Source organism: Camellia sinensis, chromosome 12 (assembly GCF_055761805.1).
Source record: "Camellia sinensis isolate YWXY chromosome 12, ASM5576180v1, whole genome shotgun sequence".
NCBI classification, from domain to species: domain Eukaryota; kingdom Viridiplantae; phylum Streptophyta; class Magnoliopsida; order Ericales; family Theaceae; genus Camellia; species Camellia sinensis.
Genome location: NC_138972.1, coordinates 132,501,068 through 132,520,657, shown reverse-complemented (window position 1 = coordinate 132,520,657; position 19,590 = coordinate 132,501,068). Strand labels below are relative to the sequence as shown.

Below are 19,590 nucleotides of genomic sequence, written 5' to 3'. Positions count from 1 at the left end.
TGGTGTTTGGGTGATTAGAAGTATTTATCATTTGGGCCTTTTTATGAAACTTCAGAGAATTAGATGGGTTGCCAATTTGTAGGTCCAGAGAGTCAAAATATTGGGCTGTAATTTGGGGCTATCCATATCGGCCATTTAAAATAGAAAAATGTTTTGAAATTTTAATTTGTAAGTTCTAAAGCTAGTTCTAATGAGCTGATAGTAAGTCTCACACATTGTGATGTGATGTTTTAATCTTGATTTTTTTTTCCCTTGTCATGTTATTAGTACTCTATTAGAGTATCAAAACTAATACTCTGAATCATTGTTGATTTAAAACATAATAGACAGATTTTATGATATACTCCAAAACATTGAAAATCATAACTTTTTTAGGCGGGATTAATACGCTTTTTGAATGAGTTTTTACTGATTTAGACCAACAGCAAGTGTGTGTGTGTGTTTTTTTTCCCACACAATTTGGAAGCACGTGAAAAAAACCAATTTCATCTATCAATTAGTCAAGGAATCCTTGTAGTGGGTGTGCCCTTCAATCGCCCATCTCAAATACTTTTTCATGATATGAATAATTTATTGTGTAAAACTCTCGTTTATAAGATTATTTATTTAATGAAGTATATTATTAGTAGTTATAAGAATGAATTATATCTGTCTTAAAAATATGAAAGAGAAATATGATTTAAGAATATTTTTTTTAAAAAAAATAATTTGATCCTGATTACTGATATTCGATTAATTAAATTCTTTATATAAATTATTTTTTAATAAACATAATAAATAAATTATTTAAAGCATTCACCTGGATTCAAAGTGAAGCACATGGAAACAAAGGATATGGTAAACAAAGTCCGGTAGGGTGATCGTGGTTGGTGGGTGGAAACTCATTTAAGAGGGAGCAAGCTGAAAACAACTACTATTATGGAGTATGTATGGATTGATAGTCAAAGTTTTTTGCAAAAAATAGTCAACATTGATCCCTACAGAAAAATAGTACCACAACTCAATGGCATTAGGAATTTCGGGTTTATTTAGCAAAACATCATCATCAATGTCATTATATCATATTTTTAATTTTACACAACTAAACAATATTAACATTTATATGATACTTTATAAATTTCATACATTCTCAATTATATTGACAAAACCAATCCAAACTAGTCAAATTACAAATAAAACAAAATATTGGGATATCAAAATCGTTAGAGCGAGTTTTTTTTTGGGAGGGTCGGGGTCAATATGTAAAGTTTTCAGAATGGTTAATTTATGTGTAGAATGTGAAAGAAGGAGAGAAGAGAGATAAGAGAGAAAAAGTGATTGATTGATATATATATATGTATATATATATATATATATATGATATAAGAGAAGGAGAGATGAGATAGTAAAAATGATTGAAAATAGTTTTGAGAAAATTATGAACCAAATAAATTTTAGATTTTGAGCCTCTTAAAAATTGTGTTCAAAACTAATTTTGTTTTATTTTATTTTTTGAAATTTAGTGGTGTCAACTAACACCACCGTGATGAACATAGCTACTCCCCTACCACAATTACTATGCATTTAATGCACCATTTTTTTTTTTATAGATTTTATTTGGAGTTACGCTTGGTAATCTAAATGAATTATCAAATATCTTATCAAATTTCTTACATGTATGTGAGATCCACCCACATGTAATTTGTGTAGATTCCACACTCATATAAGAGATTTAATAAAATATTTAGTAATTCATTTAGGTCCATAACATTTTTTTTTTATATTTGATACAAGCTATTAAGATTTCTTATAACTTTTTATAATATTTATTTTTTATTACAAGACATTTAGAAAAGCACAGTCAATAGCCTTGTATCTTGTAGTTTAGCCTACCCTCATGAGTCCTCCACTTCCCCAGTAGACTCCCCATGAGTTAATTAACGTTTTTATATCTTATAACTGTAATATTTCCTTCCATCACACCAATCAACCATCCTTGAGTTAAGAATTATTCTTTTTATATCTTATAACAGCTATTGAATGTTGTAATATTTCGATTTTTTATCGCATAACGTTTTGTGTGGCTATTTTAGCTAAAAAGCCTAGAGCTTTTTCTTTCCAAACAAGACAACTTCGACTATTAAGAAATTAATGGAATTTGAAGGTCCAAAAAAATCTTAGTTAGAACTTAATAAAGTATAAGTTCATAAATTAGAACTTATGTGTAAATGTCCCTATATTTTATAATTTTGACATAAAAATATAGTTTCATAATTTTTTAAGTTCAATAATTAATTAGTTTTATTTTTATCAATAATCGTTTGGGAAGTTGGGTTTGGATTGGGGTTGGTTAGGGATAAAATAGTTACAAAAAGACAACGATGGTGCTACATGCACCAATTAATATACTAATTAGTGTATCAATTGATAATGTGACATAATTTAATAGGTTTTTGGTATTTGTAATTTGTAAGTACACTAATTTGTGCATATAGTATTATTCAAAAGTCAAAATAGGCCTTTTAGCCCCAAGCTAAAAATTGTTACATTCAAACCATAATCATGTTTTTTTTTTCTCTTACAAAAGTAAAAAAAGCCAAAAAAACACTTTCCAAACGAGATTTTTTAACATCAGGTTAATAGTCAAAAAGTTAAAAAATTAAAAAATCAACCCATATCTCAAACGAAGCTTTAATTACTTGCTAGTTATATAATGAAATATTTGCTATTGTCATCTACTTTTATATTTCAATTTATTTATTTTTTACATTTTCACACCATCTATCCTAATTTTGATCCATTAACCTTACTAAAATAAAAATTAGTATACTTATGTCAAAATTATAAAAATTGTTATATTTTCACCCAACCTTATGAAAGGTCAGTGTAATTTACGATTATTATTTTTTTTTTCTTCACTTCTAAACACAAGGATAGAATCACCTACACATTTAATGTGAACCTCATTATGTCATGTTTAAATTGAAAAATATTATCTTTTTTGTTTAGTATGAGAAAAATAGAATAAAATATAAAATTATATCATATATAGCATTACTCTTATTATTTAGAATGAACCTATTTTGTTTTTAAATTGGTCCAATGTTTGTCTCAAATTTTTTAAAGTAATAATCCGCTTATCTGGTTAACTTTATAACTTTTGTGTTTTTTAAACAAAACTTAAAGTTAGTTTAGCAAAAAAAAAATTTACTTGACAATTTTGAAAAGATGTATTATTTCACTTTGTTTGGTTTAGTTTTTAAAATATAAATTAGTTTGACAAAAATAAATATTAAAAAATAATTTTAAATTAAAAAAATAGAAATTTATGTAAAATTTAAAAATGTGAATCAAATTCATTCTTCTAATTGTATCTTAAGACACACTAATTTTGAATTTACATCATCAAATCTATTTGTACACACTAATGTACAAAAGCCATTATTGAGGTCTACACACTACAACACTTATATTAATTGGAATAATGATATATGTATCAATTAATATACTAACTAGTATACTAACAAATGATATGTCATAATTTTAGAAATTTTGAATATTTGTAATTTGTATAATAAGTGAGGTCAGTAATAATGACATAACACTAGTTGGTATACTAGTGTGTATATTAATTGGTGCATGCAATATCACCATATTAATTGAGAATTAAGTGTCACCATACAAAATATGTACACCAAAAACAATAATAATAAGAAATAAAAAGAATTAAAAATGCAAAAAAGAGGGTAAATATTATTCTCTTATATCAGATAATTAGATCAAATCAGTGGCACAACTACTTTAGTTATAATAACTCTAGTGTGTGTGCATTCTTTAACCTTTTTTTATTTATTTATTTTCTTTCTTTTAATTCCACTAAGGTAGGCCTACGCCTTTGTCTTTGTCCTCCAATCTGCACTTGACACGTGGTCTCACATTTCGCTTCATCCTCTACCCAATCATCTCTCACAAGTGATTGTTGATAACATCTGAACGCCACAAATAACATGAACACTGCATGGGATGTAAATCAATAATGCATGTTAGAAAAACCCAAAAATATTATCAACAATTTATGTATGTGTTATTTATTTTACAAAATTTATTTGCACTTTTTTAGTTTAAATTTTGAAATTTCATGTTTAAGTACTTGTAATTTAAAAAGTTAAGATATATATATATATATTTTTTTTTTTAATTTTAGTTTATTTATTTTTTCAGCTTAAAAAATATGCTCAAAAAGCTATATTTTCTAAATTAAGTTTGAAATGTTTTTTTATTTTGTGATATTTTTGAAATGTTTCAAAAAGCTATATTTCACATCACGCTCTCTATTTTTCTGTATATCTTTTCTTAAGAAGTCAAAAAATCAACTAAAATAGTCAATTTCTAAATGCAATTATATGACTCAAATGGATAAGCAATACGTAACAAAAAAAGTTTGATATGTTTTTGCACGAATCAAGGCATTCAGTTAAACACTGTATAATAACCATACGATTATCAAAATTTAACTAAATCTAATATTATGTTTATGTGTTTTTAAGATTTGTCGACTTCACGAAACTACTTATGTTGAGAGAACTTGGGATGAAAAATATATATACTATACATTATTTTTTAGAGAAAACCTAAGAGTATGCATTATTATATGTACTTACTATTAGTCATGCGTATATATAGGTATGAATGAAATGACAAAAGTGTCCTTACCTACCCATATGCGAGCTACGACCGATGACAGGTTCCATTCAAGGGCAAAGATGCCAAAAGCCACAGCCTTCTTGTGTGAGCATGATTCCCAAACGTCTCTCAATTGTCCAATCCAAAATTTACCTATAATAACAAATAAATAAATGAATAAAGAAGACCGCTCTCATATAAAATATGTTTTCATGTAAATTACAAAGAAATCAAATTTTCCACATAAATTTTATTGTTCAGGTCAGTAAGAAACTTATGAGATCCATATGTGTAGATTTTGCATTCTGAAAATCTTAACCAAAAAAAATTAAACTTTCCTGTAACTTTTGTTTTCTTGGTAAATGAACTGTTAAATTTAAATTTTTCTTGTAAAATTCTAATGTCAAATGAACATAATATATACAAGAAAATAAAATTCTTTTTCCTTTATATATAAAATTCATCACACTTGAACCGAGTTCAAAAGATTGATTTTAGTGAATAAGATGTTTTTTTTTTTTAATATATATATGAAAAAAAAACTCATCCATATGTATTTGCTTAGAGGCCCATTATTAAATCTATATTCTTAGGGTATGTTTGATTAGCACAATTAATAATGAAAAGATTAACAACCCATGATATTAGTGTAAGATTAATTATCCATCTAAATTAGTGAGATATATAATTACCTCTTGTTCACATTTATTTTACGATAAATATGGAAATATATAATCTCAATTATATGTATGTATTGCGTAATTAGTTGGGAATTAAAAAATACGTCAAATTTGTTTGATAGAATGACTATTAGAATATAATCTAAATAATAAAAATTACAACCAAACAATATAATGTAAGTCTCACAAAAGCCAAAAGTCAATTTTTAATTTATTTTGGATCATATCACCTTTTTTATTTTTTACACATTTTTAAAAAAAATTAAAAGAATTAACTTTTAACCAACTTCTCAAAACAACCAGTAGATATCACACTGACTCACACAGGCTGGGGTAGAGCATAGAATGCTTTGTGATAAATTCAATGGTGTGGTTTATACGAATGTTTACTTATAAATTAAAACTTGATAATTTAAAAGTCGAAATTAAAAAAAAATTAAAAATTAATTTTTAAAATTTATTTAAGTTATTTTTTATTAATAAATTATAAGCAAAAACGTAGAAGTTAAAAAAAATCGAAATTAGTCTTTTTTTAAACTTATTTAAGTTATTTCTTATTAATAAATTATAAGCAAAAACTATACTAAACAATCTAGCATTGACTCTCAGAATAAATAAAAAAAAATTATAAGCCGCTCAGATAAATTGCACCAAACAATACCATACTCTAATGTTGCACTATCATACACATACTTGTTGACAAATGTTAAAAATTTATAATTAATAATTTTAAATCCATCCACAATGATTTAAGAAAGAGTTAAAATTTTATGATTGACAAATCAAAAATTAACATTTATCATTTAAAATTATTGTACATCAAATTATATGAATTTTTATTTAGAGATTTTATACAGTCTTCACTTAAAAAATACTAAAAAAGAAGGTAATAAATAAATAAAGAGCAAATTATAATAAACTTAAATTATGACCAATTTGCTTTTTGTTCCTCTAAACTTCAAAACTCAACAGTTAAACCACCTTAAAATATTATCTTGTTACAATTAATCATTTTTATTAGAATTTTGTTAGGGATTTACACAAAGTCAAATCATATATAAAGCATATCACACATTTATTTAATTTTTAGGGCAATAATGTATTTATCTAGTGATTCTGTTTGCACTTTACCACTAAGATAAAAAAGACAAAATACAAATGAAATTATTAGATAAGAGTATCATTGCTTTTAAAAAATCAATAACGGATATTATTATTCTAAAAAATAATAAGTGTATCATGTATTTCACACATGAATTGATTTCGTTAAAATTCCAAGACAAAATCCTAACAAAATGTATTGAGTGTAAAATGATGAAAATTCAAAGTAGTTAACTGTTACATTTTGAAGTTCAAAGGGACAAATGACAAATTAATTATATAGTTTAAGAAGGTTTATGGTAATTTACCAATAATAATAATAAAAAAAATTATGCACTAGTCGTGGGACAAATTCAAATAGTGTCATAATTTGTTATTAATTGATTAAAATTATGGGATCTAATATTCTTTCCTAACCGCTTCGCTTCCTCCGTTTGGAAAGCAAGTTTTGCACAAAAATAACCAAAACTTTCAATCACATCATTCTTTTTACTTTTTTATACGTATTTTATAAAATATTAGTAAAAAATTAATTTAAATAGTCAATTTCCAAACGAGCTCTAAAATCTCGTTTGGAAACATGTTATTTTAATTTTTTTTTTGAATTTTTTACTAAAATATGAGATAAAAAAGAAAAATGCTAGAGACTCCCAAAAGATTTATCAAAAAAATTCTACCAAATGTCTCACATGGCTGTAAGATTCATACCATGTGGGTCTTATGTGTGTTACACCCACGTGAGACATTTAATAAATCTTTTAAGTCTCTAGAATTACTAGGAAAAAAAATAGTATATTTGAAATGATTTTTTGACTTTTTACAAAAAAATTAAAAAAAAAATAGAGAAAAAAAAAGGAGAAATCTTTGACATTTTTATATAATTTACTAATTTTTTTTTTTACTTATTTAATGATTTTTAAAAAAAAAATTTAGGTTGAAATCAACGAATAATATTAGAGTTCATAAAAAAATCATAAAATATTTCACAAAATTTTTTCATTTTTTAATTAATATATAATATTTTATTACATATATAATCTCACAATGAAAAATCTTCCATAACCATCCTTATAATATTTTCTTCATTATCCCTGTCATTACTCAAAATCAACCCTTCCTAAACAATGCTTGAGAATTACAAAAAGTAAGCATAGTGGAGAGTGTTATTACCGTAGGCAGTGATGAGCGTGGAATACGATGAGCATATCTTTGGTACGCTGAATACTCCAAAAAACTCTGTGCACACCACACCCAGTTGTCACACCACATCTACTAGTCAGCGCAAAACGACAGTCCATAATATTAAATAATTAATGCTCAGAAAATTTTAACTTTTTGGTTAGATTTGTTTGGTTCCCGAGAAAAAATTAGAGAAAACTATCAGGCAAAAATAAGCATTTATGGGATACCCAAGAAAAATTTATCACGTAAAATTATGTAAAAATGCTACATTAGGATTAAACTTGTGGCACATTCCTCGTGTATCAAATTGGAGTTATTGTATAATTATTTAAATTTTATTAACTAATATTTTAACAAATTTTTAACAATTGTCATTGGATCTCACAATAGATCATGCTAATTAATAAAATTATTCAGCTTGCTTGATTTGAATTTTTAAAATTCACTTTTAAAAAAATTAATTTTTTTATATTTCATTTTTTTTTTTTACTTAATTTTTTAAAATATTCTAAATTAATTTTTTAAATTTCTAAATACACTTAACAAGTATTATATTTATAAAAGAAAATATTTAGAAAATTCAGTAAATATCAAAAATATTTTTAAAAAAATTAAAAATTCAATACATTTTTCATATTCTTGTATATTTATTGATTTTTTTAAATATTTATTTATAAATATTTTATTTTTTAAATACATCTAAGTAAGGTACATCTAAAAAATAAAAATAAAAAAAAAATTTAAAATTTTAAAAATATTCACTAAAAATAAAAAAAATTAAAAATTCAATTTTTTAAAAATTAAATCTAAAAATTGAAACCAAACACAATCATTATTTCTTTGATAGTGAGAATTGTAAAATGATTTAAGCTTTTTTTTACCTAATTTATTTTGCAAAGATAAACATATTTTGAAAATGTTACTTTTTTTATATCGAGTCAATAAATTTATATACACTGTAAAAGAAATAATTAAATTTGCACATTTATACATTCAAATTCAATTCGACTAAATATCGTTTGAGATTTTATCGAAAGATAAACAAGTTAAATTTGCACATTTTGAAATTCATTCATTAAAATTTTAAATTAAGCTTGAACAATCTTTTTTTTGAACAACAATTTAAACACTACTATTCAACTTAATTAGTTTACACTGTCTCCGGATCAGGAATTTGAAAAAAAAAAAATTAAGCAAAAATTTAACTTACACTTCGTTAAAATTTCTTTTACATCTTTTTTTTTCTTCAAATCTCATCCCAAATTTGTAATACAAACACACCTTACAATTTTATTTATAATTGATGAGACTCCAATGTAACACCTATATTGCCACTGGGCCAAGGCAAAATAGACTTTTAACTCCACTAAAATGATGAATAATAATGAATAAAAAAGATTAGTAAACAAATTTAGCACCCAAATTTTTAAGAAAATTACTATTTATACTCTACTTTTGCTTTCTATCCTTTAAATTTTGTTCTTAACCAAAACACAATATTGAGTGTGAATAGCCAGTGAGGGGTGTAAATAACAATCTCCATTTTGAAAATTCAAATGAAATCATAACTAAACCAATTTGGCCATCTTCCAAATAGTTATGGAGCTACCAAACCTCGCCAAAACAAACAGCATGATTGCCAACTGACAAGGTCACATTTAAAAACAATAAAAGAACAAGAAGAAAGAATTACTGCAGATCTACACTATAGATTCAAATTATGATACTATAGAAAAGGAAAAAAGAGTTGTCTAAAATTCATATTGAGTAGATCAAATTCATTTCAAAAGTAATATATAGGATCAAGCTTAAATCTATACCATAGATTCAAATTTTAATATCAATTTTGCCACCTTCAATTCAAATGAATTCCCCCCAGTTCCATCACTCAACCCATCTAAATTTTTGTTTGGGCCATCCAAAGATTTATTTGAAACCAATTTTGCTTTTGTATCTACGGATTCATCCAAAGCCTTAGTGGACCCTGACTTCACTTTACTCAATTGAACTAAATTCCTCTCGTTTCCATCATCAGATTCACCAACTAACTTCTGGGATTCAGACTTTGCCTTCCTAGCCTGATTTGGGTTTCTCTCAGTTCTTTCAACAAACACATTTAGCTCCTTAGATTCCTCAGATCTTGTCTTCATTTTGTGAAATGGGCTTCTCTCAATTCCATTAACAAACACACTTAGTTGCTCAGATCTTGATTTCTTTGACTGAACTGGGTTTTTCTTGATTCCATCAGTAGATACACTCGACTCCTTACACTGTACATCCAAATTCTTGTTTATTTCAGATCTTTGCCTTGCAATCTGAATTGGGCTTCTCTCAAGCCCATCAGAATTCTCAGATTTCCATGTCTTCCTCTTGCCACTGACCCCAATAGGACTTGGTTTTGGTCTCAAACTTTTGTCACCACTCTCTTCTGAGTTCTCTTCTTCACCATGGAAGATTTTGAGTCCTCCGTTGAGTTCATCACTCTTTATTCTGCTCTCCCATGTTATGCGCTTTCTTCTACCCACCTCAATTTCCTTATAACCCTCTCTCTCTCTCTCTCTAGTTTCATCAGATCTAGTCTCCGCAATTCCAACTGGGCTCTTCTCAATTGCCACAACAAACTCAACAAAAGCCTCGTTCGACTCCGGTTTCGCCACCTTCAATTCAAATGAATTCCTCCCAGTTCCATCACCCAACCCATCTAAATTTTTGCTTGGACCATCCGAAGATTTATTTGAAACCAATTTTGCTTTTGTATCTACGGATTCATCCAAAGCCTTGTTGGACTCTGGCTTCACTTTCCTCAATTGAACTAAATTCCTCTCGTTTCCATCATCAGATTCACCAACTAGCTTCTGGGATTCAGAGTTTGCCTTCTTAACCTGATTTAGCTTTCTCTCAGTTCTTTCAACAAACACATTTAACTCCTTAGATTCCTTAGATCTTGTCTTCATTTTGTGAATTGGGCTTCTCTCAATTCCATTAACAGACACACTTAGTTGCTCAGATCTTGATTTCTTTGACTGAACTGGGTTTTTCTTGATTCCATTAGTAGACACACTCAACTCCTTACATTGTACATCCAAATTCTTGTTTATTTCAGATCTTTGCCTTGCAATCTGAATTGGGCTTCTCCCAAGACCATCAGAATTCTCAGATTTCCATGTCTTCCTCTTGCCACTGACCCCAATAGGACTTGGTTTTGGTCTCAAACTTTTGTCACCACTCTCTTCTGAGTTCTCTTCTTCACCATAGAAGATTTTGAGTCCTCCGTTGAGTTCATCACTCTTTATTCTGCTCTCCCATGTTATGCGCTTTCTTCTACCCACCTCCATTTCCTTATAACTCTCTCTCTCTCTCTCTCTAGTTTCATCAGATCTAGTCTCCGCAATTCCAACTGGGCTCTTCTCAATTGCCACAACAGACTCAACAAAAGCCTCGTTCGACTCTGGTTTCGCCACCTTCAATTCAAATGAATTCCTCCCAGTTCCATCACCCAACCCATCTAAATTTTTGCTTGGACCATCCAAAGATTTATTTGAAACCAATTTTGAGTTCTCTTCTTCACCATTGAAGACTTTGATTCCTCCTTTGACTTCATCACTCTTCATTCTGCTCTCCCAAACAGAACCTGCCACCACACCATTTCTTGTTGTGCGCTTTCTTCTACCCAGCTCCATTTCCTTATAACTCTCTCTCTCTCTCTGTCTAGTTTCTCTTGTAATGAGTACACCAGGGTCACTGGAATAGGATGAGCATATCTTTGGTAAGCTGAATACTCCAAAAAACCCTGTTCACACCACACATAGAGTCAGCGCAAAACGACAGTCCATAATATAAATAATTAAATAAAGCTCAGAAAATTTTAACATTTTGGTTAGATCTATTTGGTTTTCGAGAAAAAATTGGAGAAAATTATCAAGCAAAAATAAGCATTTATAGGATACCCAAGAAATATTTATCACGTAAAATTATGTAAAAATGCTACATTAAGATTAAACTTGTGTCACATTCCTCGTGTTTCAAATTGGAGTTATTGTATAATTATTTAAATTTTATTAACTAATATTTTAACAAATTTTTCACAATTGTCATGGATCCCACAATAGATCATGCCAATTAGTAAAATTATGCAACTTGTTTGATTTGAATTTTTAAGATTTATTTTTTTTAAAATTAAGCTTGTTTTTATTTTTCAAAAAGCACTTTTTAAAAAGTTATATTTTCTTATTTTTTGTGTCTTTTTGTTTTTATTAATTTTTTTTTAATATTTTAAGCAATTTTTTTACTTTTTAGACACACGTAGCATAATACACCTAAAAAGTAAAAAAATTGTAAAAAAAATCTTTTAAAAATTCACTAAATACCAAAAATATAAAAAAAATTTCAAAAATTCAGTACCATTTTTATATTTTTATGTATTTATTAATTTTTTAAAATATTTTTTCACAAATTTTTTACCTTTTAGTTACATCTAACTAAGGCGCATCTAAAAAAGTAAAAAAAATTATTTAAAATTTAAAAAATATTCACTAAAAACAAAAGAATACGAAAACCAAAAAACTCAATTTTTAAAAAACTTAATCCAGAAAATTGAAACCAAACGCACTGAATTTTTTTTTATTTTTCTTTTCTTTTTTTTCACTATTTTTTTTTAAATATTCAAATTAATTTTTTTTAATTTTTAAATACACGTAACATAAATACACTTAACAAATATAATATTCGTAAAAAAAATATTTAAAAAACTCACTAAATACCAAAAATATTAAAAAAAATTAAAAAATTCAATACATTTTTCATATTCTTGTATATTTATTGATTTTTTAAAATATTTATTTATAAATATTTTATTTTTTAGATACATCTAAATAAAGTGCATTTAAAAAAAGTAAAAAAAAAATTGTTTAAAATTTTAAAAATATTCACTAAAATAAAAAAAAATTAAAAATTCAATTTTCAAAAAATTAAATCTAAAAAATTAAAACCAAACACAATGATTATTTCTTTGATAGTGAGAATTGTAAAATGATTTAAGCTTTTTTTAACCTAATTTATTTTGCAAAGATAAACATATTTTGAAAATGTTACTTTTTTTATATCGAGTCAATAAATTTATATACATTGTAAAAGAAATAATTAAATTTGCACATTTATACATTCAAATTCAATTCGACTAAATATCGTTTGAGATTATATTGAAAGATAAACAAGTTAAATTTGCACATTTTGAAATTCATTCATTAAAATTTTAAATTAAGCTTGAACAATCTTTTTTTTTGAACAACAATTTAAACACTATTATTCAACTTAATTAGTTTACACCGTCTCTAGATCAGGAATTTGAAAAAAAAAAAAAAAAAAACATTAAACAAAAATTTAACTTACACTTCATTAAAATTTCTTTTACATTTTTTTTTTTTTTCCAAATCTCATCCCAAATTCGTAATACAAACACACTTTACAATTTTATTTATAATTGATGAGTCTCCAATGTAACACCTATATTGCCACTGGGCCAAGGCAAAATAGACTTTTAACTCCACTAAAATGATGAATAAAAAAGATTAGTCAACAAATTTAGCACCCAAATTTTTAAGGAAATTACTATTCATACTCTACTTTTGTTTTCTATCCTTTAAATTTTGTTCTTAACCAAAACACAATATGGAGTGTGAATAGCCAGTGAGAGGTGTAAATAACAATCTCCATTTTGAAAATTAAAATGAAATCATAACTCACCCAATTTGGCCATCTTCCAAATAGTTATGGTGCTGCCAAACCTCGCCAAAACAAACAGCATGATTGCCAACTGACAAGGTAACATTTAAAAACAATAAAACAACAAGAAGAAAGAATATTGGAGATCTATACTATAGAAAAGGAAAAAAAAGTTGCCTAAACTTCCTATTGAGTAGATCAAATTCACTTCGAAAGTAATATATAGGATCAAGTTTAAATCTATACTATAGATTCAAATTTTAAACATTATTCTGATATTTTTTCTAAGTATGTAGCATTGTTACTTGATAAACTATAGAAAATGAGTGAAATGAAACTCACCTTCATTGTAGTGGCAGGATCTCCACAAAAAAGGGTTCTGAACTTTAGAAGAAACTCATTCAAATAAGGAAGAATCATTTTTACTAACCATACTGCCTCTTCTTCCCCAACAATGTAGTCTTGGTTTGTATCATCTCCTCCTATAACTCCCCTGTTATTTTTTTTCCAAAATTATAGCAAAAAAAAAAAAAAGAAAAGAAACCATCAAACAAGTCTTTAATTAACTCCTATGTGGTAAATGAACTTTCCCATAAAAATAAAAAAGAATAAAGGGAGTTTCAGATGAATAGGAAACAGACAAATAATCAAAAATCAATAAGTGAGAACTATGCGAAAATGACACAGTTCTCCCTTGCACCTACTCAATTTGCAATTATTTTGCTCTTTTTCATTTATCTAAAGTTCTTCATTTAATAAATTACCTGCAAATAATGGATTTGAATAAGAAGATTGCAGCAAGATAGACAAGACCCAGATAAGAAACCGCAGTTATGAAGCTGTAAAATCATCAAAGAGTGTTTTTAGCTCTGTGCTCTGTTTTGAAACAGGAGATGAGTAAAATGAACAAGAAAAATTGGATAATGAGCATGGTTAGAGTAGTTGTGTTGTGTCATATGAGCTTGGAGTACTATTTCTGACCTGATATTGATATCTTTGGTGTAAGATGATGCAATTATGATAAATGTTCCAATACCGAACATGAATGCTGATTTTGAGACATCTCTCCACATAACCAAATCAGCTGTTAAAATTTAACAAACATCACAAAATGAATGCTTGAAAATGGAGAGGTATAGTGAAGTAGCATCCAAAAAAATAAAAAAAGAAATCAAATCCATCCATCAGTGAAAACTTGCCTAAACTCTGCAATTTATTATGGGTTTGAGAAATCCTCTGGAATCCAGTCTGGGTTTCAGGACGACTTTCTTCCGAGTTCTCTTCTTCACCATGGAAGATTTTGAGTCCTCCGTTGAGTTCATCACTCTTGATTCTGCTCTCCCATGTTATGCGCTTTCTTCTACCCACCTCCATTTCCTTCTAACTCTCTCTCTCTCTCTCTCTCTAGTTTCTCCTGTAATGAGTACACTAGGGACACTGGTTTTTTCTTTGAACGGAGGGGCTGTGGTTGTTATCAATGGAATAGAGTAAGACTTTGAGATGAAGAAATGGTGAGGAGAGAGATTTTATTGGCCTTATTTGGTTTGTGTTTCCTAAAAATTTTTGGGAAAAATTCCTTAAAAATTTTTGGGAAAAATTCCCTACAAATAAGTTTTCCAAAGTAATTAAATCAAACAAAATTTTCCAAAATTTTTTTCCAAAACTTTTGAATAATTGTGAATTTCAAATTAAAAACAATAATAGTAACCCAGAATTTGATTCACAAATATGATTAAGCATGTTGCAAAAATAAAAGAATGCCATAATATGAAGTTGATGGTTCACAGCTGCATAATGAATATTCAGTACAATATTTGGATTGAATTACTATTAGTCTAGGTTCATATTCTCATAATTCAAATCATTTATATTTAATTGATTGAAAAATTAAAATCATATAATTTTATTACATTTATTTTCAAAAGTTGAATAGTGTGATTGTGAAAATAAATTGTTAATTTTTTCAAAGACAATTATAATGAAATTATATAATTACAAATTATTATTTTTTCATGAATAATTTATGCATAGAGGACTACAAATAAAAGGTTCACATGAAATTAGACTCATGGTAGACTAGACTGCAATTGTCTTTGTATTTTATTATTTTTTAAAAAAATTGAGTTTTAAGTTGATTTTGAATGTTCAAAGTAGGTCTTTGAACTTGAAACTTCATTCAGATATGAAAATAAATAAATAAATAAATAACTGGAAACCTCTTTTGAAAATTACATATGAAAAAAAATAAATAAATAAAAAACTGGAAACCTCTTTTGAAAATTACAATGCTTGAATGATTGGAGATGGACTGTAGTAATACGAACATTTTCAATCGTTGCAGCTCATTGGCAACTGCAGTAGATGCCCAGCAATAGTCACTTTCTTTTCTTTTCTTCTTATTTATTCTTCTTCTTTTTCTTTTTTCATTTTTTCTTACAAAACCAACAATAACCACCACCAGTTGAATTATAATGTGTAGAGTTTTTTTTTTTTTTTTCTTCTTCCCTCCGCCATGCCTTTTTTGAAGTTCAATCCTGGCAAACGAACTAACTGCCATTCTTGCTCCTGTTGTCAGTAATGCTATGACCGCAAAAAACATGTAAAGAAAAGTGAACCAAACAATCAATGATATGTTGTCGTAAAAAAAAAAAAAAATTATGATATCAAAACACTTTACTCTCGTGCATGAATGATGCTCAAACACCTATCAAAACATCGATTACTTGGTTTCCATAATGAAAATAGCAGATCTATATGTTTTCAACTAGCAGCAATGGTTAAATTCAAAATTCTCACATAAACTCTTTCAATCAGATTAGGAAGAACCTGCGAGTAAGTTATAACCCTAATTGTTTTTTGGCATGACAAGTTTAAAGAGGGCGACATTGGTCAAATACAACAATGACACAGCTTTTGGAAGGGAAAGTTTTAGAGCATACTTCACAGCGATGGGATAGTGAATACACAGGGGATACAGGCAAAATAATAATTTGTATCATGGAAACAATGCTCTATGGGCATGTTTGATTGGAAGGATTAGAGTATGGGATTAGGATTATTAATCCGTGGGCCCAATTATCCTATGTTTGTTTTGATATTTTTTTTAGATTATTAATCCAATGGATAGTTAATCCAACAAATTTATAGGATTATTAGTAATGGGATAGGGGTGGGATTGTGAATACCACACTAATTTCATAGGATTGTTAATACCTCACTATTAGCCTTGTGGAATCAAACATAGTCTATATGTTTGCTAACCCTCTCTGGCTTCTATCAAACAAATGTGGCAAAGGAAGACTAAAAACGCTTTACACCAAACACAACACAAAAAGATGAAGAAACAAAACAAGACTAGAGAAGATCCAACTAACCAACAACTGATAAACAATTTCAAGTTTCCTATCCTTTTCCACTGATTCTTGCTATCAGAGACAGAAAGATTCGTAATTCTACACCAAATTCCTGTCAAAATGGTTACTATCATTCCATCAGACATTAAGCCAGAAAGAAACCGCTAAAAACAAAGTTATACAACAAAACCTAGTTTATTTATAGGTCTAATGGTAGAGTACACTTATATGCTTCAAATACTAATTCAAGGCAAAGGCTGGTTTCAGGGCCAAACTTTACTGCATTCCTAATCCAGAGCAGGTGAACTAGCTTATAGAATTTGGATTTAGGATTTGTAACCATTCCACATTTGTTTGAAAGAAAAATCTCAACCATCCAATATACAATGCCAATAACTCAAGACCCACCAAGTGGTTGTGAATTCATGGATAGATTGAGATAATTAAGGATAAACATGTCTATTATATTTGCAAAAATTCTGGCTCCACCTATGTCCACTGTCTCCTCCACTTTATAATAACACCTATTAGGTTATGTATGAAACCTCTTTTCACCAAATTATCAATAGTAAGAATGGAGTCCAAACTGGATTTCTAAAAAATAATAATAAAATGTTACTTTTGTTATAATTCTCGACTTCCAAAAGATCTTCAATGGGAAACAGTTCCTCGTCCCACCAATAATCAAGGAATCATAGGATTTGAACAAGAAAATCCAATTTCCATGCTTCCGCCTCTTCCTATCTATCCACTATGTTTGATGGAACATCAGATCTCATAAAGGAGCTCAGAAAGCTCAAAAAACTCAACAAGGCCTCCACACCCACCTCATATGGCTCTCAATGTACCTTAGATGTCCATCCTCCTTGGTCCACTCCAAACTTGCAATCAATCACCCTTCTGGCTTTTCCCATAATTGGTGCTCCTCCTTAACTTAATATTATTATTATATTTTATTTATTTATTTTATGATAAGCAACAAAGACTCCTCTACATATATCTCCATAGGCACTTCCCCAGTAGTGTTTGATTGAACTGACAAAAATGGCGAAGGCCCAAACCACCATCTTCAATAGGAATACACACATTCCAATCTACAAGATGGAATTTGAACTCCTCTAAACCTCAAAAAAAAAAAATTCTCAACTTGTCAAAACTCTTTCCACTGATGCAGGTAGAGGGAATAGAAACATCAAATAAATAGGTAGACTAGCCAATGTATTCTTGATAAGAGTAATTTTATCTCCCTTAGATAAATATTGTCGCTTCCACCCTACAAGCCAATCTCAAGGTGTTACATAACCTCATCCCAAATAGCTATAAACCTTCTAAGTTGAAGGAAGACCCAAATTTGTATTTGTTGAGAGGGATCCCACTCTCAATCTCAAGAATTCGGCCAGTCCTCGAACATTTTGAATCTCTCCCACTAGAATGAGCTTGCAGTTCCCAATGCAGATGTTCATCCCAAACACTACCTAAAAAATACATCAAATCACACTATAGACATGTCAATTGTTCTTCTTCTACAAAAGAAGATGATAGATCTCCTCCACTTCACTTCCTCTTCCCCTTACCTTCCTCTTCCCTTTACCTAAAAGTCAGCCCTAGTGCAAGAGACTCCAGCCACTGTGGTGTCTGGGGAGGATCATAGGTAAGCTAAACTTTTTATCCATTTACCTCGTATATTCGTTTCCCTTTCTAAATCGCTACCCAAAATTCATGATTCAAAACACAGCCTTAGAGATGAATATTAACCCCTTACCAAATTAGAGATGAAGTTACTGAATATATTCCTAAGTACACTCAACAGTACAAATACAAACACTGGAAGGGTATAGATGCATATATCAAAATTAAACAGAATAGCATATGCAAAAACTAAAACTGAACTAATCAAATCAAAACCCAATTCTTAAATATGCAAGAAAAACACAAACCTCCACAAAAACAGCCAAATTAAAACTAAGAAGTACAATTTAAAATTTTTTTTTTTTCATTCAAGTTCAGTGAATTATACCAAAAAAAAAAACATCTTCGATTTCACTCAGTCAAACTCATAGCAAGGTCTCCGAAATTTCTTACAATCTTCGGTAGCAATTTTTGCCCCCTCTCAGAAGACCACGCGAAACTGAGGAGCATCGTCGCCACTGGCCGGTAAGATCTCCCAGCGGCAGGGTTCGAGCTCGTCGGATACGGGACAGTACCCGGCCAGGGTGACCTTGTCGGTGGAAGTGGCTACCGACCCGAACTCGAAGACCGTGACGTCGGGCGGCGGAGCTCCGGAACGGATGACCTCCACAGCGCCGTTCATACCCGGGACCTCGGATTGCTGGGGCAAAGGCTTGTCCTTCGGCACGGGTTTCTGGGTGGGTTTGCTTCCGGAGGAGGATGGAGCCTCCTTCTTTCCTCCCCACCAAGATAGAATCCCCATGTTAGTTGTGTGAATGAAGAGAGATAACGAGAAAGATATAGGGCTGACCCGAAAACTAAAACAATTGCAACCTGCTCCGATTCAAATCATAGCGGTCGATTTTGTTTGATTTTTTACTAGTGCACGTCTGGGGGATTACAATAATAATTAAAAAGTTAAAAATTATTAAAAAATTAAAAACCAAAGAATAATAAAGGTTCCGTGAGATAAAGTTTTAAAATTATGATTTGATAATAAAGTTGTATTTTAACTTTGTGAGTTTTAAAATTATGATTTAAGTGTAAAAAATTTGTTTAGTTATGAGTTTTGAAAAGAATTTGAATTGAGTGATGTGACATATGATATTGAAAAGTGTTTTGAAAAGCGAGTGTGGAATTAATTTTCTAAAATTGTAGCCAAACAACACACTCAAATTAAGGGATAAAATTAAACTTCAAAAACTCTATCAAACAGAGCAAAA

General features: G+C 28.8%; 1 protein-coding gene and 1 pseudogene across 1 annotated transcript; one reads left to right on the top strand and one right to left on the bottom strand.

Moving 5' to 3' along the window:
* Positions 1–19,590, top strand: part of LOC114295861 (kinesin-like protein KIN-14I) — an 80,313-nt pseudogene that overhangs the window by 35,147 nt on the left and 25,576 nt on the right.
* Positions 8,693–19,242, bottom strand: LOC114303454 (uncharacterized). Its single transcript, XM_082899908.1, has 7 exons — positions 15,671–19,242; positions 14,546–14,808; positions 14,328–14,430; positions 14,111–14,185; positions 13,689–13,839; positions 13,368–13,437; positions 8,693–11,415 (listed from the first exon to the last, which is right to left on the bottom strand). Exons 2-7 carry the CDS (start codon positions 14,718–14,720, stop codon positions 9,440–9,442), a joined length of 2,550 nt encoding a protein of 849 aa, XP_082756034.1. The 5' UTR covers positions 14,721–14,808; positions 15,671–19,242; the 3' UTR covers positions 8,693–9,439.